Here is a 23,233-nt window from a genome sequence, read left to right as displayed (position 1 = left end):
CCAGGTGTCTCTTGGTTAGTGCCAGCTGTATGTCCAACCTGGACCTAGAATTAAAACGTTTGAGCCAGAGAAGCATAGAGATCACCCCTTCTAGACCCTTCATCTCATGGTTGCAGAACTTGAAACCCAGAGAGGCCAGGGGGCAGCCCTTGTGGACAGGCAGTTGGTGGGAGAGCTGGCCAGGATCTCATTCTCCCATCAGGTCTTTTTATAGTGTAGTGAGTGATTAGTGGGCAAGTCAGGGAGACTCTGATGGCAGTTTGGCACCAGCTCCTCTGTGTGCTCACTGAACCCTTGCTTGGTACACAAGGTCAGCAAGAGGCTTCCCTAGAGCAATATGGCTACACTCACAGGAAGGAATACGGAGAGGCAGGGAAGCTACAGTGGCAGAATTAATCCTCCTTAATGACAGGCTTACAGATCAGGGGTGGTTTCACTATTAATAACATTTTAAGATATTTAAGTAACAAAAGTATTGTGAGAACATCCTAGAGAGTTTCCAAAAGGCAAAAAACAAAACAAAAAACAACAAAAAAAACCCCACCATCCCATTTTCACAACATTCTTATGTTTTAAAATTTCCTTCAGTTGTTTTCTCTTCTGTATAGTTTGATAACTTTTTTCTTATGTAAGTAATGCATATTCATTTATTAAAAATTGGAAAACATAGAGCAAAAGGATATTAAATCACCTAAAACTGCCATCATTCAGAGATAGCCACTGTTATTATATCTGGCCAATAGGCTTCTGGGATTTTAATGTATATATACATTTTTTATGTATGCACACACAAACCTGCTTAAACATACATAACAAAAATGGAATCATTACATGTGCCTTATATTCTGCTTTTCTTCACATACATATTGCGACATTTTTCTGTCAGTAATTATATTTTATAATATATTTAAAACACTGCATAGTATTATCTAAATATGACTGTATCAACTAATATCTACCTGCACTCTAATTTTTAGACATTTAGATTGTCATTACTTATTACTATTTTAAATAATGGAGAACATCCTGGTAACTATACCTTTGCCCATATTTTAATTTTTTAAAAGATAGAATTTTAATATAATTTTTATGTCAAAACACCTACACAAAGTTTTGTACCTGTTGTCAAAAATAATTGTGGAAAGGTTGCACCAATTTCTATAAATTCTCAGTTGTGAATGCTTGATTCCTTATACCCTCACCAGCAAAGAGTTAAAGTTTTTAAGAATCTTTTGATACCTTGATGGTGGGATGAGTGATTTCTTATTTTAATTTAATCTTTGTATCTTGATTTCTTGAGTTGTAGCTTTTTATATATTGATTGACAATTTGTATTTTATGTCCCGATAAATGACCATTTCCAGTTGCATATTTTGAATTCTGATTATTTTCTTGACCTTGTTACAGGGATTTTCTTGCGGTTCTTTTTTTGTTGGTTTGTTTGTTTGTTTTTTTAAAGAAACAGGGTTTCACTCTCTTACCCAGGCTAGAGTACCGTACGGTATAGCTCACTGCAGTCTCAAACTCCGGATCCCAAGCAGTCCTCCTTAGTAGCTAAGATTACAGGCATCTGCTGCCATAATTGCTTACTTTTTCAAAATTTTTATAGGAACAAGTTCTCCCTATGTTGCCCAGGCTGGTCTCGAATTCCTGGGCTCAAGCAATCCTTCTGCCTTGGCCTCCCAAAGTGCTATAATTATAAGTGTGAGTCATTATGCCCGGTCTCATGAGGATTTGCTACATTGCTATATGGTACTTATAACAGTCAATGAAATGATTGTACAGTAGTCCATCAAATGAATGTACTGTAAGGTACTAAAGTATTTCTTTATTAATACGCATTTAGGCCAGGCATGGTGACTCATGCCTGTAATCCCAACAATTTGTGAAGCCACGGCGAGAGGATTGCTTGAGCCCAGGAGTTTGAGACCAGCCTGGACAACATAGGGAGAACCTCATTCCCACAAAAACATTTTAAAAAATTAGCTAGGCATGGAGGTGTGCACCTGTAGTCCCAGCTACCTGGGAGGCCGAGGCTGGAGGATTGCTTGAGCCTGGGAGGTTGAGGCAGCAGTGAGCCATGATTGCGCCATGCACTCTAGCTTGGGCAACAAAATACTTTGTCACAAATTTTTAAAAAAGGGCATTTAGATTATTACTTAGACTTTTTTTTTTGCCATATGAATAATTCTTGATGTAATATCTTTATGCGTATAATTTCCCCCAATTTTAAATTATTTTATAAGAAAAATCTTTCCAGAATCTATCAAAAGGCATAAAGGGCCTAAATTGTTTTAAAAATTTCAGGCAGGTGGGACATTGATGTTTTAGTTTTTGATCAGTATTTGTTAGTTTCTAGTGCCTTATATTGCATTCAGAACACATGGCGTATGGAATTCATATTTGGGGAATGTTTTGAAGACTTATATCTTCATAAAACACAGTATTCTGTTAATTTTTAATAAATATTTTGAGTCTGGAGAAAATGTGTATTCTCTATTTAGGCGTGAAATTTTCCTTTTATCTAAATTGAATTTCTTATTATTTTGGTCCCTTTGGTCAGTTGATTTCTGATAGAGGTATGTGAAAAAATTCCTGTTATGATTGTGATTGGACATTTTCTCCTTAAGTTCTAACATGTTTGCATTATATATTTTAAAGTTACATGGTTTAGTACGTAATGATTAAGGACATCTTAGTGTGTTCTTTATGTCAATTTCACATATCCCCTTTTCCTGTGAATTATTTAAACTTTTAATTCTATTTTTTTTTTTTTTGAGATGGAGTCTCGCTATGTCGTCCAGGCTGGAGTGCAGTGGCTCAATCTCAGCTCACTGCAAGCTCCTCCTCCCAGGTTCATGCCATTCTCCTGCCTCAGCCTCCCCAGTAGCTGGGACTACAGGCGCCCACCGCCATGCCTGGCTAATTTTTTGTATTTTTACTAGAAACGGGGTTTCACCATGTTAGCCAGGATGATCTTGATCTCCTGACCTCGTGATCCATCTGCCTCGGCCTCCCAAAGTGCTAGGATTACAGGCGTGAGCCACCGTGCCGGCATTTAATTCTATTTTATATGATTATATTTCCACTGTTTCTTTCTCTTTGTCAGAATTTGCTTGGTGGAGCTTTGTTTAACCCCTTCTTTTTAACCTTCCTATGTAAATGTTTTATCTTTTTAAGCTGAGTTTGGTTAGATTGTTTTTTACTCAACCTGAAAATCTTTTTTTGTGGTGAAATATTATCTGTGATATTGTTCTAGATATCATGTATTGTGTGTTCTGTCAATTATGCTTTTTCCTTTTTCATGTCTATCACTGGATGGTTTTTCCCTGTATTTGCTTATAATTATTTCAGAAGTATATATCATATTGCTTTTCCTCCACTGTGTATCTTTCATTTAGAAAAAAAGTTAGTTAAATCATCCCACAAAGTAGAGAAGGAAAAAAAGAAAAAAAGTTATTTATTATGGCACACTTATGACACACACAGGACTTTGAAGAATAATGGAATGAATGCTTGGGACCTGTGTGCTGTATAAGAATGAACATTGCCAGTGCTAGTTAATTTCCCAGATGTTCCTTCCAAATTGTCTCTCGCTCCAGCATCAATGTCTGCAATTTGGCATTGCCATTCCCTTGCCTTTATTATAGCATTTCTACATTTCTAAATATAGAAAGTTCTCACTTAATGTCAGCAGGTTCTTGGAAACCATGACTTTGAGTGAAACGATGTACAGCAGATCCTCAAATAACATCATTTTGCTCGACATCATTTTGTGATATCTATGAGGGAAAAAAGGTGTTGTTTTATGTTCCTTTGCTTAAAGTTGCAATTGCCAACAGCCTGTGAGCATTGTTGAGCAAGGACTTACTGTAGTAGTATGTGGTATTGTTTTGCATGTTTTTATACTGTCTGTACTTGGTCTGCATATGCTGTATAGAGTTCTCTGAAACTTGGCTTTTCACTCAACATGGTAACATTTGTATTTGTGATCCATTTCATTTGACAAATATGTACATAGTTACTACATGCCAGGTGCTGTTCTAAAAACTTGATAAATATTAGCAAATATTAATTCTATGAATAGTATTATTATTATTTCTACTTTACAAATGGAGAAAGTATGACAGAGAGATTAAGTAATTGCCTAAAGCACAGAGAGATTAATAACTGTTGATACCAACAGCTCAGATTCCTTCGTTCTTCACTAGTGGGTTGTATTCCATTTCACAAATATACCATAGTTTTAAAAATTACTCATCCTTCCCTCTTTCTTTTTTTCTTTTATTTGGTGTATTTTGTTGTCATGAATAAAGCTGTTAAGTGGCTGTATATGTCTTGTACTATATTGTGTTTCTACTTAGGAGTAGAGTTTATGAGGTAAAGAGTATATAGATTTGAATTTTACTAGATTCTGGAAAATTCTTTTCTAAAGTGTTTGCATGGACATATTGACCTGCTTGCAAGATATGAGTTCTCGTTACTCCACAGACTCCCCAACAGTTGGTAGTGATGTGATATGCGCTGGTACTCTTCTTTGTTGACCCCACATTGCACTTCTGAGTATTTACTCTATGGATTTAATAGCATACACACACACTGATACCCAAGGTTATTTTATTTTATTTTATTTAGTTTTTTTTAGTTTTATTGAGACAGGGCCTCACTCTGTTGCCCAAGCTAGAGTACAGTGGGGCGATCTCAGCTCACTGTAACCTCTGCCTCCTGGGTTCAAGCAGTTTTCCTCCCAAGTAGCTGGGATTACAGACACCCACCACCACAACCGGCTAATGTTTGTATTATTATTATTATTATTATTATTATTATTTGTAGAGATGGGGTTTCACCATGTTGGCCAGGTTGGTCTTGAACTCCTGACCTTAAGTGATCTGCCTGCCTCTGCCTCCCAAAATGTTGGGATTACAGGCGAGCCACCATGCCTGGCCCCCAAGGTTATTTTTTTGAAGCATTGTTTGTAATAGCAAATATTAGAAGAAACCCAAATATCTTTAATGGGAGTCAGCTAAATAATTTTTGCTCTATCCATGTGATTAAGTTAGTGTATAACCATTAAAGGAAATGTGGAAGATTCCTATGTGCTGATAAAGACTGCTAAAGTACATTGCTAGGTTAGAAAAAGCAAGGCACAATATGGTGAATATAGTATAATACCTTTTGGCTTAACAAAGGAGGGAGAATAATAACACGTTTGCCCAAAAGTGATAACCTAGACTGGTGTTGGTAATGGAGTGGATAGGACACTAGGATGAAAGTGGGATTTCTTCTTCTTCAGCACCACTGGATGCGATTTGGCATTGTTGTTCCTTTGCTTTTATTTATAGCATTTTATGCACCTTTTTGTATTGTTTCATTTATATAACCATGTGGATTTATTAACTGATCTTAACTTTGAGCCAAACTGATTTGTATGAATTGGATCTTTTCTTTTTTTTTTTTTTTTTTTTTTGAGACGGAGTCTCGCTTTGTCACCCAGGCTGGCGTGCAGTGGCCGGATCTCAGCTCACTGCAAGCTCCGCCTCCCGGGTTTACGCCATTCTCCTGCCTCAGCCTCCCAAGTAGCTGGGACTACAGGCGCCCACCACCTCGCCCGGCTAGTTTTTTGTATTTTTAGTAGAGACGGGGTTTCACCATATTAGCCAGGATGGTCTCGATCTCCTGACCTCGTGATCCGCCCGTCTCGGCCTCCCAAAGTGCTGGGATTACAGGCTTGAGCCACCGCGCCCGGCCATGAATTGGATCTTAATGTGGTTTTTGCACTGACCTGATCAGCTAGGGAGGTTGAGCTTGTGTTTCTTGGCCATTCATGTTGACTCTTCTGTGAATTATCTACTCACATTTTTGCTCTTTTTTTTCTATAAGATTATTTGTCTTTTTCTTGTTGATTTGTAGTTCTTTCTATAATATAGCCAATAATTTGTTATAATTTATAGCTCTTGCAGATATCATCTCTCAGGAGATTCTGATACACCGTTCCAGTGTCTTCAGAAGTTTTGAGTTGTCAGTCTTTCTTACTATGTTTTGTTTTTTAGCATACTGTTTTTTTTTTTTTTTTTTAATCCTGGTCTGTTTGCTAAACTTTGTCCCAATTCGACACTGTATAAATCCTACAATTACATTTTTACCAGTTGTGATTATTATGGCTTTATAATCTTGATATCTTAAAAGTCAGTTCCTTTGACATAATTCCTCAGGATATCTTGAATTTATAGATTATTTGGGCCAGAATGGACACTTTCATGATGCTGAATCTTCTTCATAATTACACTTAAATTTAACAACCATAGCGTTAATCATTATAAAGTATCGGGCTCATGTAATCAGACTAATTTGTTCGCATACTAAAGCTAACTTTTGCAGTGAATTTTTAGCCTTGAAATGAAAGAAAGGAAAATCCAAGTTGAGTAAAGAAAATTGGATACCCTTTTTGTTAATATGACACATCCTTGGGCAAGGAAGAAAATGAGGCTGAACCACATCTTGTGGAATAACGTCTCCTTGGAAATACAGGTTCTTCCTATTTTTGATGAGATTTCCTTGTAGAATTAGGGCATAAACATGACTCATATTCAGTCACTGAAGTCCTACATTGCACAAACTGCAAAACATGAGTTACTCAGCTTTTCTTTTCGGAAGCAACACACAGCAAAACAAAACTAACAAGGAACAAACTGTTTTGAAGCAGAAAAGGTAAAATCCTGCAGGATTTTCTGATTTTGCAAATGTCACTGAAATGGGGGGAAGATGATGTACCCTGATTTGTCACTAACTTAGCAAGAGAATAGAAGTTGTCTTATTTCAGAAAATTTTTGACTGATAATCCGTGGAGAGAGAGAGATCCAAATCCATTCCTTTTGCTTTTGACCTCATGGCTGAGAAAATGTTTACTTTTTCCTCCCTTATTTTACAAGTTATCTTATTTCTTCTCACAAATCATTTGAGGTTGGTGGGTCAAGAAGTGTCATTTGGTGGAAAAGAAACCATTGCCCACGGTGGAAATCGCAGCAGACGCAGAATACAAAACTTAGATTCTAGAACCAATTCTGCTGTTTTCTTTAAGTGTGGCCTTGGGCAGGCTAATTATTATTATTATCTGTATCATCTTACTACCATCGCTATTTATCAGACACTTTCTTATGGTAGTCTAAGTCTCTAAGCTCAGATTTCTTTTTATACCTAACCCTTGTGAAATGGTCTTTATTTAAATAAAGTAATTGGTATTCATTGCTAGGTTAAAGTTTTAATCTATCTTGGAATAAAATATAAAATACAACCCAAACCAGTGATTTTATTAAAGCTCATTTATTTCAGTTATCCACAGCTGTATTTTATGTATCGTGCATTATTTTGTTTTGTTCACGTATACGTCATTTTATCCTGTTCAAAACGTCCTCCTCCTCCCTGTTCATCATAAATTCCTTGAAATAAATTTTAGCACTGAAATGTTTAAGAAGATTGTCTGCGTAGATATCTTTCAGTTTCTGACAACTCTTACCCCAAAGCTCTCAGTCGAGTGATTGGTCCTTGGAGGTCTGCGTGAAACTTTTGGATTGCATCTTAGATGGCTAGTAGCCTGCAATGATACTGGAAGATTCTATCCAGGTTAACAAAGATCAGCTGTCCTGGGCGTGTGAAATCTTCAAGGCCAAAAACTCTTCTTCATTTCTGCCCTTGCAACTAAGAGTAATGCCTGGCATATAGTAAGTACTCAGTAAAAGCTTGTCGAATAAGTGAAAGAATTACCAAAAGATTCCTCTTGCCAGGACAGTACCAAGGGATGTGGGCACTCCAGGAGGGTCAATTAATTTAGTGGAGCACAAAGAAAATTGGTTTGCTTATTCATTTTAAAAAATGGTAAAATGATTAACTTACTAATCCACTTTCATTAACTAAGGCAGAGTCCATGGGAAGAAAATTCAGGAGAAAAACATTTTCCATTCCTCTGAACTTCTCATTTTCTCTCCAAATTTTGTCAGGTGGTTTTCCAAACCAGACAAAATCTTGAGAGGCATACTGAGGTGTTTGAAAATTAGTGACATATGTTTCATCATTGTGTGCATTATTTATTGTCAGAATTTTGACTACAACTCTGTGAGCTTGTTGCAAAAATGACAGCAGGCAATGTTAAGATTGTTTTACTTTTTTCATTGTGATTAAAAAATGCATAACATAAAGTTTGCCATCTTAGTCATTTTTAAGGTATAGTTTAGGAGTGGTAAGTATATTGACATTGCTGTACTATAGATATCTGGAACTTTTCATCTCCAGAACTGAAACTCTGTACCCATTAAATAACTCCCCATTCCCACTTCCCACAGCCCCTGGCAACCATCATTCTACTTCTTGTTTCTATGAATTTTACTACTTTAGATTCCTCATATAAGTGGAATCATACAGTATTTTCTTTTTGTGACAGGCTTATGTCACTTAATATCCTCAAGGTTCATCTGTGTTGTAGCACGTAATAGGATTTCCTTCCTTTTTAGGGCTGAAGAGTATTTCATTGTATTGACATACCACATTTTGCTTATCTGTTCATCACTTGATGGACATTTGGGTTGCTTCCACCTCTTAGCTCTGAATAATGCTCTGTGAACATAGTTGTGCAAATATTTCCTTGAGATTCTGCTTTCAAGTCTTTTGGACATACATCCAGAAGTGGGATTGCTGGATCATGTAGGAATTGTATTTTTCAATTTCTGAAGAGCCTCCGTACTGTTTTCCATAGTGGCTGCATAATTTTACATCCCCACCCGCAGTGCACTAGTGTTTCATTTTATCTGCATGCTCACCAATACTTGTGTTATTATGTTTTCATTCTTTCATTTTTTAATAGTGGCCATCCTAACAACTGTGAGTTAGTATTTTGTGGTTTTGATTTTGATTTTCCTAAGATAAGCAATTTACTGATAGTTTCTCCCATTCTGTAGGTTGCTTTTTCACTTTTGGTTGTGTCCTTTGATGTATAAAAGTATTTAAGTTTGATATAGTTCCATTTGTCTAGTATTTTGTTTCCTCTGCTTTTGCTGTCATACATAAGAAATCAGTGCCAACTCCAGTATCATAAAGCTTGTCCCTTATGTTCTTTTCTAGGAGTTTAATACTTTTGGGTCTTACGTTTAGGTCTTTAGTCCATTTTGAGTTAATTTTTTTATGTAATACAAGATATGACCCATCTTTATTTCATTTTTGCATGTGGATATCCAGTTTTCCCAGTACCATTTGTTGAAGAGACTAACCTTTCCCCATTGAGTAGTCTTGGCACCCATGTTGAGGAACATTTGAACATACACGTGAAGGTTTACTTCTGGATTCTCTATTCCATTGGCCTGTTAGTCTGTCTTTATTCCAGTACCACACTGTTTGATTGCTGCAAAATAGATATGGCTTTGTACTATATTTTGAAGTTATGAAGTGTAAGTCCTCTAACTTTGTTCTTTTTCAAAATTGTTTTTTGCTATTTGGGGTCCCTGGTGAATCCACATGAATTTTAGGATGAATTTTTCTACTTCTGCAAAAAATGCCATTGAGATTTTGAGAAGGATTGCCTTGTGTCTGTAGGTTGCTTTGCATAGGATGGACATCTTCACAATCTTAAGTCTTCCAGTGCATGAACACAAGGTATCTTACCATTTACTTGTGTATTTAATTCCTTTCAGTGGTGTTTTATATTTTCAAAGTAGGATTGTTATGTTAATTTCCACTTGAGAGTGCTGTCTACTTTGATGAAATCAGGACAAATATCCATGCTTCTAGTTTGGTAAGAGGTTGTATCTTCATGTGTTAACTGACATCCTGAATCTGCTCTTCCCAAAGGCATTTTAGCTTCTTAGAGTTTTCCAAGCAAGTGTGCGTCAGAATGCCTCATAACTTAAGCCCTGACCCATGGAACTTTTTCCGCTAAACCCAGTGCTCTGGGGAAGGCAGAAATCCTCATGACTGGTATTGTGTTCTTAGAGGGGAGGCCTCCACCCCTGATGCAAGCCTGGCCACTGGTGACTGGGCGCAGGTTGTTGAGCTCTTGGTCCTGGCACATGCCAAGCCATCAAAGTCTACAAATCTCTACCCTGTAGAGTGAGAGCTCTGGTGCTCTTAGAGGTCAGGAGGTGGTCTTCCTTGCTCCTTTGTGAATCAAGAGGGCCATGAATTGGGGCCAAGGAGAGCGGGCTCTGGGTGTTGATTTTCTCTATTTGGTCTCATTCCAGCTATGGTGCACACAGGGCCACGATGCCAGTGAACCTAGGTGTTTATTTAGCCTTAGAAGGCCATAAAAGGGCCTGGCAGGAGCTCCTACGTTCCCAGCTTACCTCTTGCTCTTCAAAGAGGCTGTGTGAAATAAGCATGTTGACAAATCTTGCATGTTGCTTACTCTTACTTAATCATGAAACTTTGCAATTCCTTAGTGTTGTTACAAGGAAGAATGTAGGTAATTTCCAACTTACTGAAAACCTACTTATTTCCTTTTAAAAACTGTTGTTTTAGGAAAATGTTGTTGGTCTGGTGCAATGACTACATGTCTCTGGAACCTCAGACAAACAGGTGTGGTCCATGTCATAGTGTTCTAGCTGGCTGACTTCATGGAGGTTCAGACACCAGATTGGCATGGGGGAGGGAGTGCAGTGTTTTATGGCAGTACTCCCAGCTAAAGCTCTCTGGGTCCAAGTTGGTTGAGCCTTCTGTTCTTGGCAGATTTTCCTTCAGAGTGTCAGTGCCACAGCCCATGTTAAACTCTTTGGTAATCTTGTTTCCTAAAATGTCTGGTAGAACCCTGAAATTACACTTCGGGCCTGTGAACATCTCTTCTGTGGCCCTTTTATTTCCTGCTCTATGTTGTTCCCCATTCTGGTAACAAAGACAGTGGAGGCCAGCAAGGGAGGCATCATCACAGAAGACTTTATAAGAGGCTTGGATTTCAGTTGTGGGTTTTCAATCCCTGCAACCCCATCTTCCAGAGTGATAAAGGTGAGTGGAGATGGACACAGGACCTGCAGCTAAAGTATTTCCCCTTGATATGGGTTGCTGTGTCCCTACCCAAATCTCATCTTGAATGGTAGCTCCCATAATCCCGACGTGTCATGGGAGGGACCCGGTAGGAGGTAATTGCATCATGGGGACCGGTCTTTCCCATGCTGTTCTCATGATAGTGAATAAGTCTCACGAGATCTAATGGCTTTACAAAGGGCAGTTCCCCTGCACACGCTTTCTTGCCTGCCACTATGTAAGACGTGCCTCTGCTCCTCCTTCACCTTTTGCCATGCTCGTGAGGCCTCCCAGCCATGTGGAACTGTGAGTCCATTAAACAATATAAATTACCCAGTCTCAGGTATTTCTTTATAATAGTATGAAAATGGACTGGTACATCCCTGTTGTTACACCTACTTGAGGACTCCCTTGATATGCCTAGGAAGATGTTTGACATCCAGGAAGTAAAGAGGTGCTTGACATATCCCAGGAAACTGCCATGTGGGTGATCTTCACATTGCGAAAAGATGGATGGACTGATGTGAAAGCAAAATGTTTTGAGCAACAGTAGGCTCAACTGCTATCACTGTTGCTACCACTAACATTTGTTTTGGATTTAGTGGTTTATAAAGTGCTTTGCCATTGGTGTTACGGGATTTGATCCATCTGTCAACCCCATGAGATATTGTTGCTGCAGTATCACTTCTAGAGATTAGCAGACCACAGTGCATCGTGTAGTTTGGCTTCCCCAGGGTCATGAAGTTGCTCAATCAGAGCCAGGTTCTAAACTGCTGATTTCTGGTTCTGAATTGCAAGATCCTTCCAAGGCACCATTCCGCTGTGGTAATCAATCTCAGGGTTGCGTAGAAAGAGTACATCTATTCTTACCACTTATCAAATCAACACATAAGAAACAAAAATCCAGCTGCTACATTGCGTGGTAACGTGCGGCACATTAGGAAATCTGCATGGACCGAAAGGTCAAGGAAGAAGCTTCCCGAAGGAGGTGGAACCTGGATTGGTCCTTGAAGAACAGATGGGATTTGGGAAGGTCGGGGGCAGGAGTGTCTGGGGAGGCATCAGCTTGCGTGGTGTGTCAGGGCCAGGAATGCACACTGGCCGTGTCAGAGCCACAGAGGTAACCTGCTGGCTTAACCAGTGTGCTTATGTGTTAGGAAAACTGTCTCCCGGGGTCATTCTTTCAACCAAATCCTGGCAGCTCAGGTTTTCTCAGCCAGGATGCAGCATCGCAATTTGTCTCTTGTTGATGAAAAGAAGGCTTCATTGTCACTGGTCTTGCACAAAGAGCCCTTGGCGAGAGGGGACAGTGCATGGGGACAACACTAAGGGTATCTTGCATTCCTTCAGAATGATTACATGGAATCAGCAGCACTTCATTCCTCTAAAGTGGCTTTGACGTTCCTCGAAATAACCTCCTCTGTAACATGGTTAAGAGAACTTAAGGATGTACCTATAAGCGTGGTGAAGTGGAATTTCTGGGGGCAGTTCGCAGGGCATTACTAGATGGCCTAAAAATCCCTTTGTATTTTCTGGTGACAGGTTTGTGACTCTTATCCTACTGAACTGTACGTTCCCAAATCGGCCACAGCACACATCATAGTGGGGAGTTCCAAATTCCGGAGCAGACGGCGATTTCCTGTCCTTTCTTACTATTATAAAGATAACCACGTAAGTCTCGAGGCATGTTTTTGTTTGACGCTTTGCTTTACTTGTTTGATCATAAGCAGGCATTTTCTAGCTGCCTTCTGCTGTGCGTGTGTGTGTGTTTGAATTCTTCAGAAGGTATGTGGATATTCCTGTGCGTGGTATGACATGACACAGCTATGCTAAGTCCTTATCTCGTGTAGCCCTCCCATGTTTATTTGACAGTAACGTAATGATTCAGAAAATGACTCAATAGATTCAGAAAATCCCTAAAGCTAATCATCCAAGTGAATACTGTCCTCTTCTAAGTGGGCACCTTGGGAGGCTCATTGCTTATAATTCAGTTCTGGAGATCTGTGGCAGGCCTATTTTAGAAAAGCCCCTGAAGTCCACTGCCCATTCTTTTTCTCTCTCTCTTTTTTTTTTTTTTCTGAGGCAGAGTCTCACTCTGTTGCCCAGGCTGGAGTGCAGTGGTGCAGTCTCAGTTCCCTGCAACCTCTGCCTCCCAGGTTCAAGCAATTCTCCTGCCTCAGCCTCCTGAGTAGCTGGGATTACAGGCACTTGCCAACATGCCTAGCTAATTTTTGTGTGTGTTTTTTTGTATTTTTAGTAAAGAAGGGGTTTCACCACGTTGGCCAGGCTGGTCTCGAACTCCCGACCACAGGTGACCCGGCCTGCCTCAGCCTCACAAAGTGCTGGGATTACAGGCATGAGCCACTGTGCATGGCCTTATTACCTGTTTTTACCTGTGTTCTTTTGAGTATCTTCAGTATAAAAAATCTTTGATTATAGAGAGCGTGGGTTTTACTTTTTAAATATTATTTATAAAAGCCAGAATTGGGTTTGTCTGTAAAAGGGACTCTAAGTAACAGTGGCTCTAATAGGATAGAAGTTTTTTCTCTTGCATAAAATTCCCAGGGTGGGCAGTCCTGGCCTGGTAGCCTGGCCCCACCCCACTTAGCCTTCAGGTACTCAAGCTCCTTCTCCCTTTCTACTCTGCCATCCCCTGGATTTGGACATGGCCTGCCTGGTGCAAGAGCTTGCTTCAGTACAGTCAGCACCCACACATTGCAGGTGGCAGGTGACGGAGGGCTAATGGTGTGTGCCCAGCGTTTTGAGGAAGGCTTCCAGAAACTGCCACATGACACCTCCCTTTCGTCAGAACTGCACAGGACACGTATGAAAGTACAGCGTTTTGGATGGCCGTTAAAACAGCTAAAACTCAGAGTTCCATTACTGCGGAGGATAGGAAAACAGATTTGGACGAGCAAGAATGCTCTTTGCCACCCACTTTCAAAAGGTAGCAAAAAAGTACCTTTAAAAAAGGTGGTTTTAAAAAACAAAATGTTATTCGGCTCTGGCCAGGTGAGAGAGAAGCTTCAGTTTTTAAGCGAGATAATACCGTTCTGGATTCAAAGCAAGTGAGGCTGTAAACAAAGAGAGGGGAGCACGTGAGTGTGCATCCACGCGCCTGCACCTACAGTCAGGGGGCAGAGCAGGGTCTCAGTCAGATTCTACAGGCTTCCAAAAATATCTTGAGCCATGCCAGCTTCATCAGAGCGAGCACATAGCCTTCTCTGTTGGCTACTTTGAAGGAAAATATTCATTTAGTGGCGAAAGTTCTGTGAATTGGTAGGATAAAAATTATCTTATTTTTAGTTACATTCATTGCTCTTCTTCTTTTTCTAGCCCTGAATTAGGGTTTAAAGTATTTTATTAACTCCAAATATATTTCAGCCTGCACAGAGCTGGAGCACTGGTTAGAGGCAAAGGAAGATGTGATTTTTTTTTTTTTTTTTGAGACAGGGTCTCACTGTCACCCAGGCTGGAGTGCAGTGGCACGATCATAGCAAACTCTTGAGAGCTCAAGGGCTCCTCGTGCCTCATCCCCACAAGCAGTTGGAACTGTAGGTACATACCACCACACCTGCTAAGTTTAAAAAAATGTTTTTGTGGAGAAGATAATTTTTTTTGTGGAGAAGATAATTTTTTGTAGAGACAGGGTCTTGCTGTGTTGCCTGGGCTGGCTTTTTTATATTTTATTTTATTTTATTTTTTGAGACAAGGTCTCACTCTGTCTCCCAGGCTGGAGTGCCGTGGCACAATCTTGGCTCACTGCAGCCTTGACCTCCCCAGGCTCAAGTGATCTTCCCATCTCAGGCTCCCGAGTCACTGGGACCACGTGTGTGCCCCCCTGCCCAGATAATTTTTTTTGCATTTTTTTGTAGAGACAAGGAAAGCCATGTCGCCCAGACTGGTCTCAAGCTCCTGTGCTCAAGTGATCTACCTGCCTCGGCCTCCCAAAGTCCTGGGATTACAGGCGTGAGCCACTACGCCTGGCTTCTTTTTTAAAGATAGAATAAATAGAGATATGAAATTTCATGATGTTGCACTTGAAATTAGGATACTAGTAACATGCACTTTTTTTTTTTTTGTAGCATGCATTGATTACAGAAGTAAGAGAGAAGACGAATCCAGGACAGGGAGAGAGGATCTTTTATTGTTGTTTCAGAGGTGTTTTATTGTTGTCTGTAGAATATTTAAAAAGTGAGCACAGTGTGTGTAGCACCTCCCTTTTTATATTCTTGAGACAAGGGACCTTTTGCTTTTTGTCAGTGTGAGTAGCATCAGGATTAAACGTGTATTGTCTGGGAAAGGACAGAGTTTTTAGCAATTAGACCTCAGAAGCGGCTTCTTCCCCGGTGACCTCAGACTCACATAGCTCCATGCCTTCTCCCCCAAGTTATTCTTTACTGAACCTCCAGGCCTGAAAATGAACTCACACAGCATAGTTAGAGCTTATGAGTATTCATTTCCCATATTTAAGATTTTAAAGCAGAAACGACTTGAAGCTCTAGCTTCAAGTACTTCTTCTGTACTTCTTCCAAGGTACAGAACAGAGATGTGTTTCGTAGCAGTGCTGCGTATCGATCGGGTTACCCCAGGGAAGTCCTGAGTGAGCACACACTTGCCCACCCACTCTCCTACCCCGTGAACTGAAATCTATTTTGCAGGTAGAATAATGATCAAATTTGTGTTTTGTAACAATGTTTACATTTTAATATCAAGGTTACTTATATAAATGCTTCTGACTTGACTAGGGCTTTTCCTAAAGGGAAGTTTTATTACCAAAGGTGTGGATTTCTGCGCTCATGGAAGACACTGAAACACCAGAGTAGTTATCTGTGCTGCCATTGCTCAGGGATGGCCGAATAGAAAACAGATAGTCTCCCAGAAACAGTGAACAGGTACATATTCCACACATTTGCTGATCTTTCTTTCTTCTCTTTGGTTATTTGAGACATTTTAGGCTGATGAGTATGTATTCCTACCCCAAAAGAATTTATGCTTATGAATAAGGATGCTACATTTTATAGTGAAGATACTGTTTCCCGCGTACGTTACCAAAGGTACCCTTTTGATTGTGGTGGTGAGATGACGTGCCTAATGTTGGCCACTGGGAATTGACTAGATTAGGAGAAGTTTGAAGTTTACATGATTTTATGAACCTCAAGTTCTGTTTGATATAAAGGCCCCTGCTGAGGGTCCATCTTTCCCTTAGCATCAGCTGTTACCATACATAGTGTGAGGTTGGTGCAAAAGTAATTGCAGTTTTTGCCATTATTTTTAATGGATATGATCACATTCTTTCACCCCCGTGGTGAGGGAGGGATTCCTGCTCTAGGTTATAGGGACAGCCAGACACAGCACTTGACACTGGGCAGATGAGATGAACAGCAATTTTACTGGTCACATATACTCACTGCCAAGGGGAGGAGGACACCACAGTCCATGAAGGGGCACATGAGGTTGCACTGAGGAGTAGAGTGACAGCCAGGGGCTGTGAGAGGCAGGCTGGGTAGTATCGGGAGCATGGGGTCACCCTTGGTTTCTGCAGGAGGATGCAATTAGCTTGTGTGCATCATTCCATGGCTGGCGGGGAACTGAAACCTGCTACCGAGGGACGGGCAGGAGCTGCACCTGGTCTGCTAGATAAGAATTGTTTCACTCGAGAACCTTATCTGCAGGAGCAGAGCGTGGCAGGGAACTTGCAGTGAAGCCATTTGAGACCCTCTCAGTTTTACCAGATGTCGAAGCAACCCATAATACTCATTTTAGGCCTTACCGCACGGGTTATGTAGAGCCATGTGGGCTCCCTTTGAATGTCCAGTTATTAATAGCTTTACAGATCATGGTTAGAGATGCTTAGTCATGTGTGTTCAGAATTCTGTGTATCTTTCTATGATAGTTCCTAGAATTGCTATATCCTTTGTTCTTTATTATGTTACGATTTTTTTTTTTTAAGTTTTGCTTTAACATGGTATGCAGCATGGTCTCCCAAATTTACAGTACGCATTTCTAGGAAACAAAACTCTAGAAGATTTCCAGTGAGGCAACTTTCCTTAGGAAAAATACAGACCTTCTTGGTCTCTTTTTATATGCCAGGAGTTTTACAGTGTTATGCCCCTTATCACACCCTGTAGTTTTAATATTTGACCCGTTTTATAGATGAGAAAACTGAGGATCAGAGAAGACATAAATTACCCAAGATCATACAGTGAGTGAGAGCACAACTGGGACTGAAAGCCAGGTCTTCATGCTGCATCTTTGTGTTTTGAGATGGAGTCTCACTCTTGTCATCCAGGCTGGAGTGCAGTGGCGTGATCTCAGCTCACTGCAGCCTCGACCTCCCGGGTTCAAGCGATTCTCCTGCCTCAGCCTCCCAAGCAGCTGGGATTACAGGCGTGCACCACTATGTCTGGCTAATTTTTGTATTTTCAGTAGAGATGGGTTTCACCATGTTGGCCAGGCTGGTCTCGAACTGCTGACCTCTGGTGATTCACCTGCCTCGGCCTCCAGAAGTGCTGGGATTACAGGCATGAGCCACTGCGCCCGGCTTTATGCTGTATCTTAATGTTGTATTGTGCTGCCTGACCTATTTCCCCCCATTGGGGCTTATGTTACTTTGTTAAGAATTCAGAATCAGGAAATACTCTGGATTCAAATCTTGGCTTCCCTATTTATTAACTGCGTGACCTTGAATATGTTACTTAACCTTTCCATGCCGTGGTAACTTCATGTGTAAAGTGGAGCAAATAATAGGTCTTACTGTATATGATAATTAGGCTAATTAAATAAAAATATGCAAAGTTCTTATAATAGTGCCTATCATATAAACACTCAAGAGCAGTAGTAAGCCATCAAAAATGTTGAATATTTTAATCATTAGTAGCATTGTAAATGAGTGCTATCCTTTATGGTTTACATCTGAAGAGTTTTTAATCTGGGCTCCAACATCAGTAAGAAATGCTGCTGAGCAGTAGTAATACTCGTTGGATAATCTGTGTAGGGTGTGTATAGGGGCACAAAAGCATTGAGACTGCTTACCGTTTTGCACAAAATTGAAAACCACATGTTAGCAATGACTGAGTCAATGAAAAATTCCATTTAGAGCATATCTTTATTAAGAAAATCTAACTACAAAATACCAAAAATGTAGTCTGTTTAATATGTGTGTTTTAATTAATCGACCACATTCCATAGTATAACAGTTCCAATATAGTTCCTCATTTAAAAGTAGCTGTTCTAAACCAGAAGATAATTTGAAATAGTTGTTGTCCCTAAATTGCTTCATTTCATAATTGGTGTCTCACTACTTTAGTGAGTTGTGGTGTGTGCGTTCTCAGATTCTCACCATTTAAATATGTCCCCATCCCCATCTAACCCTTCTGATGGAATCTAAGATTGTCTGGTGGCAGCTGTCCTTAACTAATATTTCTTTTTTTTTCTTTCTTTCTTTTTTATTTTTTTTATTTTAATTTTTGAGATGAAGTTTCACTGTCGCCCAGGCTGGAGTACAGTGGTGTGATCTCGGTGCACTGCAAACTCCACCTCTCGGGTTCAAGCGATTCCCCTGCCTCAGCCTCCTGAGTAACTGGGACTACAGGTGCCCGCCACCTCGCCCGGCTAGTTTTTTGTATTTTTTAGTAGAGATGGGGTTTCACCGTGTTAGCCAGGATGGTCTCCATCTCCTGACCTCGTGATCCGCCCGTCTCGGCCTCCCAAAGTGCTGGGATTACAGGCTTGAGCCACCGCGCCCAGCCTCTTCCTCTCTTTTTAATTTTTTTTATTTTAATTTTTGAGATGCAGTTTCACTGTCGCCCAGGCTGGGGTGCAGTGGTGCGATCTCGGCGCACTGCAAACTCCACCTCTCGGGTTCAAGCGATTCCCCTGCCTCAGCCTCCTGGGTAGCTGACATTGCGTGTGTGCATCATCACGCCCAGCTAATGTTTGTATTTTTAGTAGCAACATGTTGGCCAGGCTGGTCTCAAACTCCTGCCCTCAAGTTCTCCGCCTGCCTCGGCCTCCCAAAGTGCTGGGATTACAGGCGTGAGCCACCACACCGGGCCAACTAATATTTCTTTAACCTGGATAAAGTATCATCTAAAGCCAACTCAGAATTATTCTCTTTCCAGGCAGAATTCCCTCTGAGCAGGTGGCAGACCCTGACCCCTTAAAGATCAAAGCAAACAGGACCCCCGTGAAAGCCATGTGTGTCACTTGCTTTCTGGTCCTCGGACATAGCTTGCCTTCTGCTCGCCAAGTCCCTCTTGATCCCCACCTTCACTTCCCCTTGCTCCTGGCCTCGCTGTTGCTTGCTGTTCTCTCTGCCGTGCTCACACCCTCTCATCTTTTTCTCTTCCCCACCAGTCAGGAGTGAGCCACCCTGGAGTGACTCTGCTGCTCCTTTGCTTTGCTTCCCACTCCCACACCTTGTCCCCCTGAATTCTGAACCTGGCTGTAGGCCTCAGGCTTCCTTTAACCCGCTCAGTGATTGTCCGTCTCTGCAGAATGGTGCTGGCGCCCTCAGACAATGGCCCTGTAATATGTCCAGCCATTCTGTGGTTCTCCAGCTTCAGAGCTAGTGAGAAATGTCCCCACCTTTTCCAACAAGGAGCACCCAAGCCCTTTGGAGAGATCCAAACCCATGTTAAGTTGTCCTGGGTTGGGCTTTAAAGACAATTAAGCTATGGTTGGACTAAGAGTTGGGGTGCCCCTTCACGGATGGAACCCTGCAGTGCAAGCACCCTGAACAGGCTGTGACATGACAGGACTATTTGCAGTGAAACTTTCCCCTCCGTATTATCTTGCGTGGAGGGGTTCTGTCACTGCCTGCATTCTTTCACACGGTGGACTTACAGTCTCAGTGTAGATGCTTTGAGTCATTCATGCATTTTATTGGGTGTTTTGTGTTTAATTTAAATGTTAAAACCTAGATTTGGCCGGGCGCAGTGGCTCACGCCTGTAATCCCAGCACCTTGGGAGGCCGAGGTGGGCGGATCACAAAGTTAGAAGATCGAGACCATCCTGGCTAACACGGTGAAACCCCTTCTATACTAAAAATACAAAAAATTAGCCGGGCGTGGTGGCGGGCGCCTGTAGTCCCAGCTACTCGGGAGGCTGAGGCAGGAGAATGGCGTGAATCCAGAAGGCGGAGCTTGCAGTGAACCGAGATCACGCCACAGCACTCCAGCCTGGGTGACAGTGCAAGACTCCATCTCAAAAACAAACAAACAAACAAACAAACAAAAAACCTAGATCCGTAAAAGTACTTTGCCACAAAAGCCTAAGTTTTATAGCTGCAAGGTCAGATTTGTGCACCTGTTCATAACTCAGGGAAATGTTTCTGCTCTTCTAGATACCATCTGACAGTGCAGTATACTCTTCAGAATTGCAGGGTAGGGGACTTACAGCAGAGAATGCAGACTGATTCCAAAAAAAATCCCCCTTATTCTAAATAGACTTGGTCAGCATAGGTATGTATGTGCCTGCTGTCCTTCGGTATCAAACCTAGAAGCAACCTGGGCTCTCGTCACCGTGAAAGTTTCCTGTTTAGAAGTAGAATTGGTTTTTGGTGTTTGTGATGTTTCTAGATGGGCTAGTAAAACAAAAAAAAATAAAAGGTTGGAAAGCATTAAAAAATAATTTTTATTCTACTAATCTCGCCATTAATAGTATCCTGTACATTTGAGGAGAATGGTTATTTATTTTGTATTTCTTCTTTCAGCAGGAAAATGAAACAATACCAGTGAAAAGGAAAGTAGGTTATTTAAATGGTTTTGAATGTCATAACTTAGATCCTATCTAAACATCTCTACACATTCCTAATATTTTGCACAGAGAGACCCTTTGTATTGTTGGCCCATTAGTGGTTTCTTTGACTTGAATTAAAAATAAACAACGCTTGATTTCCAGAAAGCTGTATCACGTTTTCATAAGCCGAGGTGGACTATCAGTGAGCCAAGGGCTCTTTGTTCTGGAGACACACATAGAGCGTCTCTCATGGGTACAGTTACCTGATGGTGCTGTGTTGCTGTGACCTCTCCCCCTAGGCCTCCATCTGCCGGAGCAGCCAGCCCCTGTCCGGCTTCAGTGCTCGGTGCCTAGAGGACGAGCAGATGCTCCAGGCCATTAGGAAAGCCAATCCAGGAAGTGACTTCGTTTATGTCGTGGACACCCGGCCTAAAGTAAGTGTCACCATTGCGATGCATGTCTTTGCACCTGAGTTGTGAAACTGGAGACGGGCAAAGGCTAGCTGACTGCCATCTCTTGTGCGAAGGAGCGGTTCCTCTGGGCATAGTCAGTGTCTGGGCACCCTGCTGGCTGCTGCCTGGTGGTCTAGTGCTCCTGAAGCCTCTGACTATGCAAGTCCATTTTATATTTCTCCTGCCCCTAGTGTTGTGCTGGGCACACAGGGGCACCCAAATGAATGTGGCTTCATTTTGGAGATTGTGCTCCTAAGTATACCGTATTAGTACTTGGTTTCTTTCTAAAACAACCCTCTCTGCTCTGACAATACAATTCAGTTTGGAGCTCCAGCAGTTCAGTTGTTGCAAAGTACTCACCTATTATTTTTTCAAATTCAACTTGTAGTAATCTAGACGTATGACTTGGAAAGATTTATAAAAGAAAAGGTAAATTAAAAAATGTATTTTTTTCATAAAAAGTTCCAGGTGTGTAAAAAGGTGGGTGTAGAAAAAGATCTGAAAAGTTAAACTCTGAACTTGTAAAATTCCACGGAGAAGGGAGTAGGATTTGGGGAGGTAGAAGGCTTTCTACTTGTTGATTGTTAGAAAATTATTATTTTACAATTACATATGTATTAATATATTGATTTTCTAATTTAAGAAAACCACTAGGAAATAATAGATCTAGACATAAAGGGGTGACCCATGTTGATCTTACACTTACCTCCTATTCAGCCTTTTTTTTTTTTTTTTAAAGGAGAATCAGTGTTAAGTCCAGTAAAATTTCTAGTTTTTCTCCTTAGACCCAAGTCTTCTAAAACTCATCAACAAGTGAAGTCCCCAGAGGGATAGACACAAAATCACCTACAAGTGCATTGACTACAGTGGACAGAGGGAGATGACAGAATGAAACATCCCTTAGTCAGCTTGTTTGGCATTGCACTTTTCTAGCCAGTAATGAAAATGTGCCTGGACCTATGACTGAGGAGAAAGATGAACGTCCAGTTCTTTCTCCTCATATGGTAAGCGGAGGAGTCCAGGATGTCCTGTTAAGCAACAAGAGGGGATAGGGAAATTATGTTTAATGTAATCCCATTAAAAAAATTGGGGCTGGGCGTGGTGGCTTACACCTGTAATCCCAGCACTTTGGGAGGCCAAGGCAGTTGGATCACCTGAGGTCGGGAGTTTGAGACCAGCCTGACCAACATGGTGAAACCTCGTCTCTACTAAAAATACAAAAATTAGCTGGGTGTGGTGGTGCATGCCTGTAATCCTAGCTACTGGGGAGGCTGAGGCAGGAGAATTACTTGAACCCGGGAGGCAGAGGTTATGGTGAGCTGAGATCGTGCCATTGCACTCCAGCTTGGGCAACAAGAGCGAAACTCCATCTCAAAAAAAAAAAAAAAAAAAAGAAAAAAAATTTGGAGACTGTATACCACACACTGTTTACAGTGGTTTCTCCTGTGGGGTGAGAAGTTCATTTTAAGAATCTTTTCACTTCCTAAGTCAGAGTTTGAAATTTTTTTTCAATAAAAAAAGGTAAAAGAGCATAAGGACCTTAAATTTAGTTAAACATAGAGTTACTATATGAATCAGCATCTCCTTCCTAGGTATATAACCAAGAGAAATGAAAACTTATATCCACATAAAAACTTGTATGTGAATACTTCTTCATTATTAGTGATAGCCTAAAATGTAAATAACCAAATGTTCATCAATGGAGAATAGATTTATAAAATATGGTATGTCCATTCAATGGAATATTATTCAGCTATAAAAAGGAATGGACTATGGATATATACTGCAACATGGATGAACTTTGAAAGTGTTATACTAAGAGGAAGAAGTCAGTCACAAAGGAATCATGAAATGCTTTAAACAGGCAAATTCAGAGCTATTGAAAGTAAACTGATGGTTGCCTAGGGCTGTGAGAAGGGAGAGAAATGGTGGGTAGTGGATTTCTCTTTGGGGTGATGGAAATGTTCTAAAAATGAGATCATGGTGATGGTTGCACAACTCTATGGCTATAACAAACACCATTGAGTCATATGCTTTAAATG

General features: G+C 40.8%; 1 protein-coding gene across 3 annotated transcripts in view; it reads left to right on the top strand.

The window, feature by feature from the left end:
- Nucleotides 1-23,233, top strand: part of MTMR7 (myotubularin related protein 7) — a 114,667-nt gene that overhangs the window by 50,476 nt on the left and 40,958 nt on the right. For all 3 annotated transcript variants that reach the window (XM_074000327.1, XM_065518908.2, XM_005562660.5), the window contains exons 5-6: nucleotides 12,541-12,669; nucleotides 21,039-21,173. In XM_074000327.1, the coding sequence (XP_073856428.1) occupies nucleotide 21,173 (1 nt within the window). In that variant the 5' untranslated portion in view covers nucleotides 12,541-12,669; nucleotides 21,039-21,172. The remainder of the gene's footprint in view (nucleotides 1-12,540; nucleotides 12,670-21,038; nucleotides 21,174-23,233) is intronic.

Source organism: Macaca fascicularis, chromosome 8 (assembly GCF_037993035.2).
Source record: "Macaca fascicularis isolate 582-1 chromosome 8, T2T-MFA8v1.1".
Lineage (NCBI taxonomy): Eukaryota > Metazoa > Chordata > Mammalia > Primates > Cercopithecidae > Macaca > Macaca fascicularis.
The sequence above is the reverse complement of the archived record's forward strand: the minus strand, read 5'-3'. Positions and strand labels throughout refer to the sequence as shown.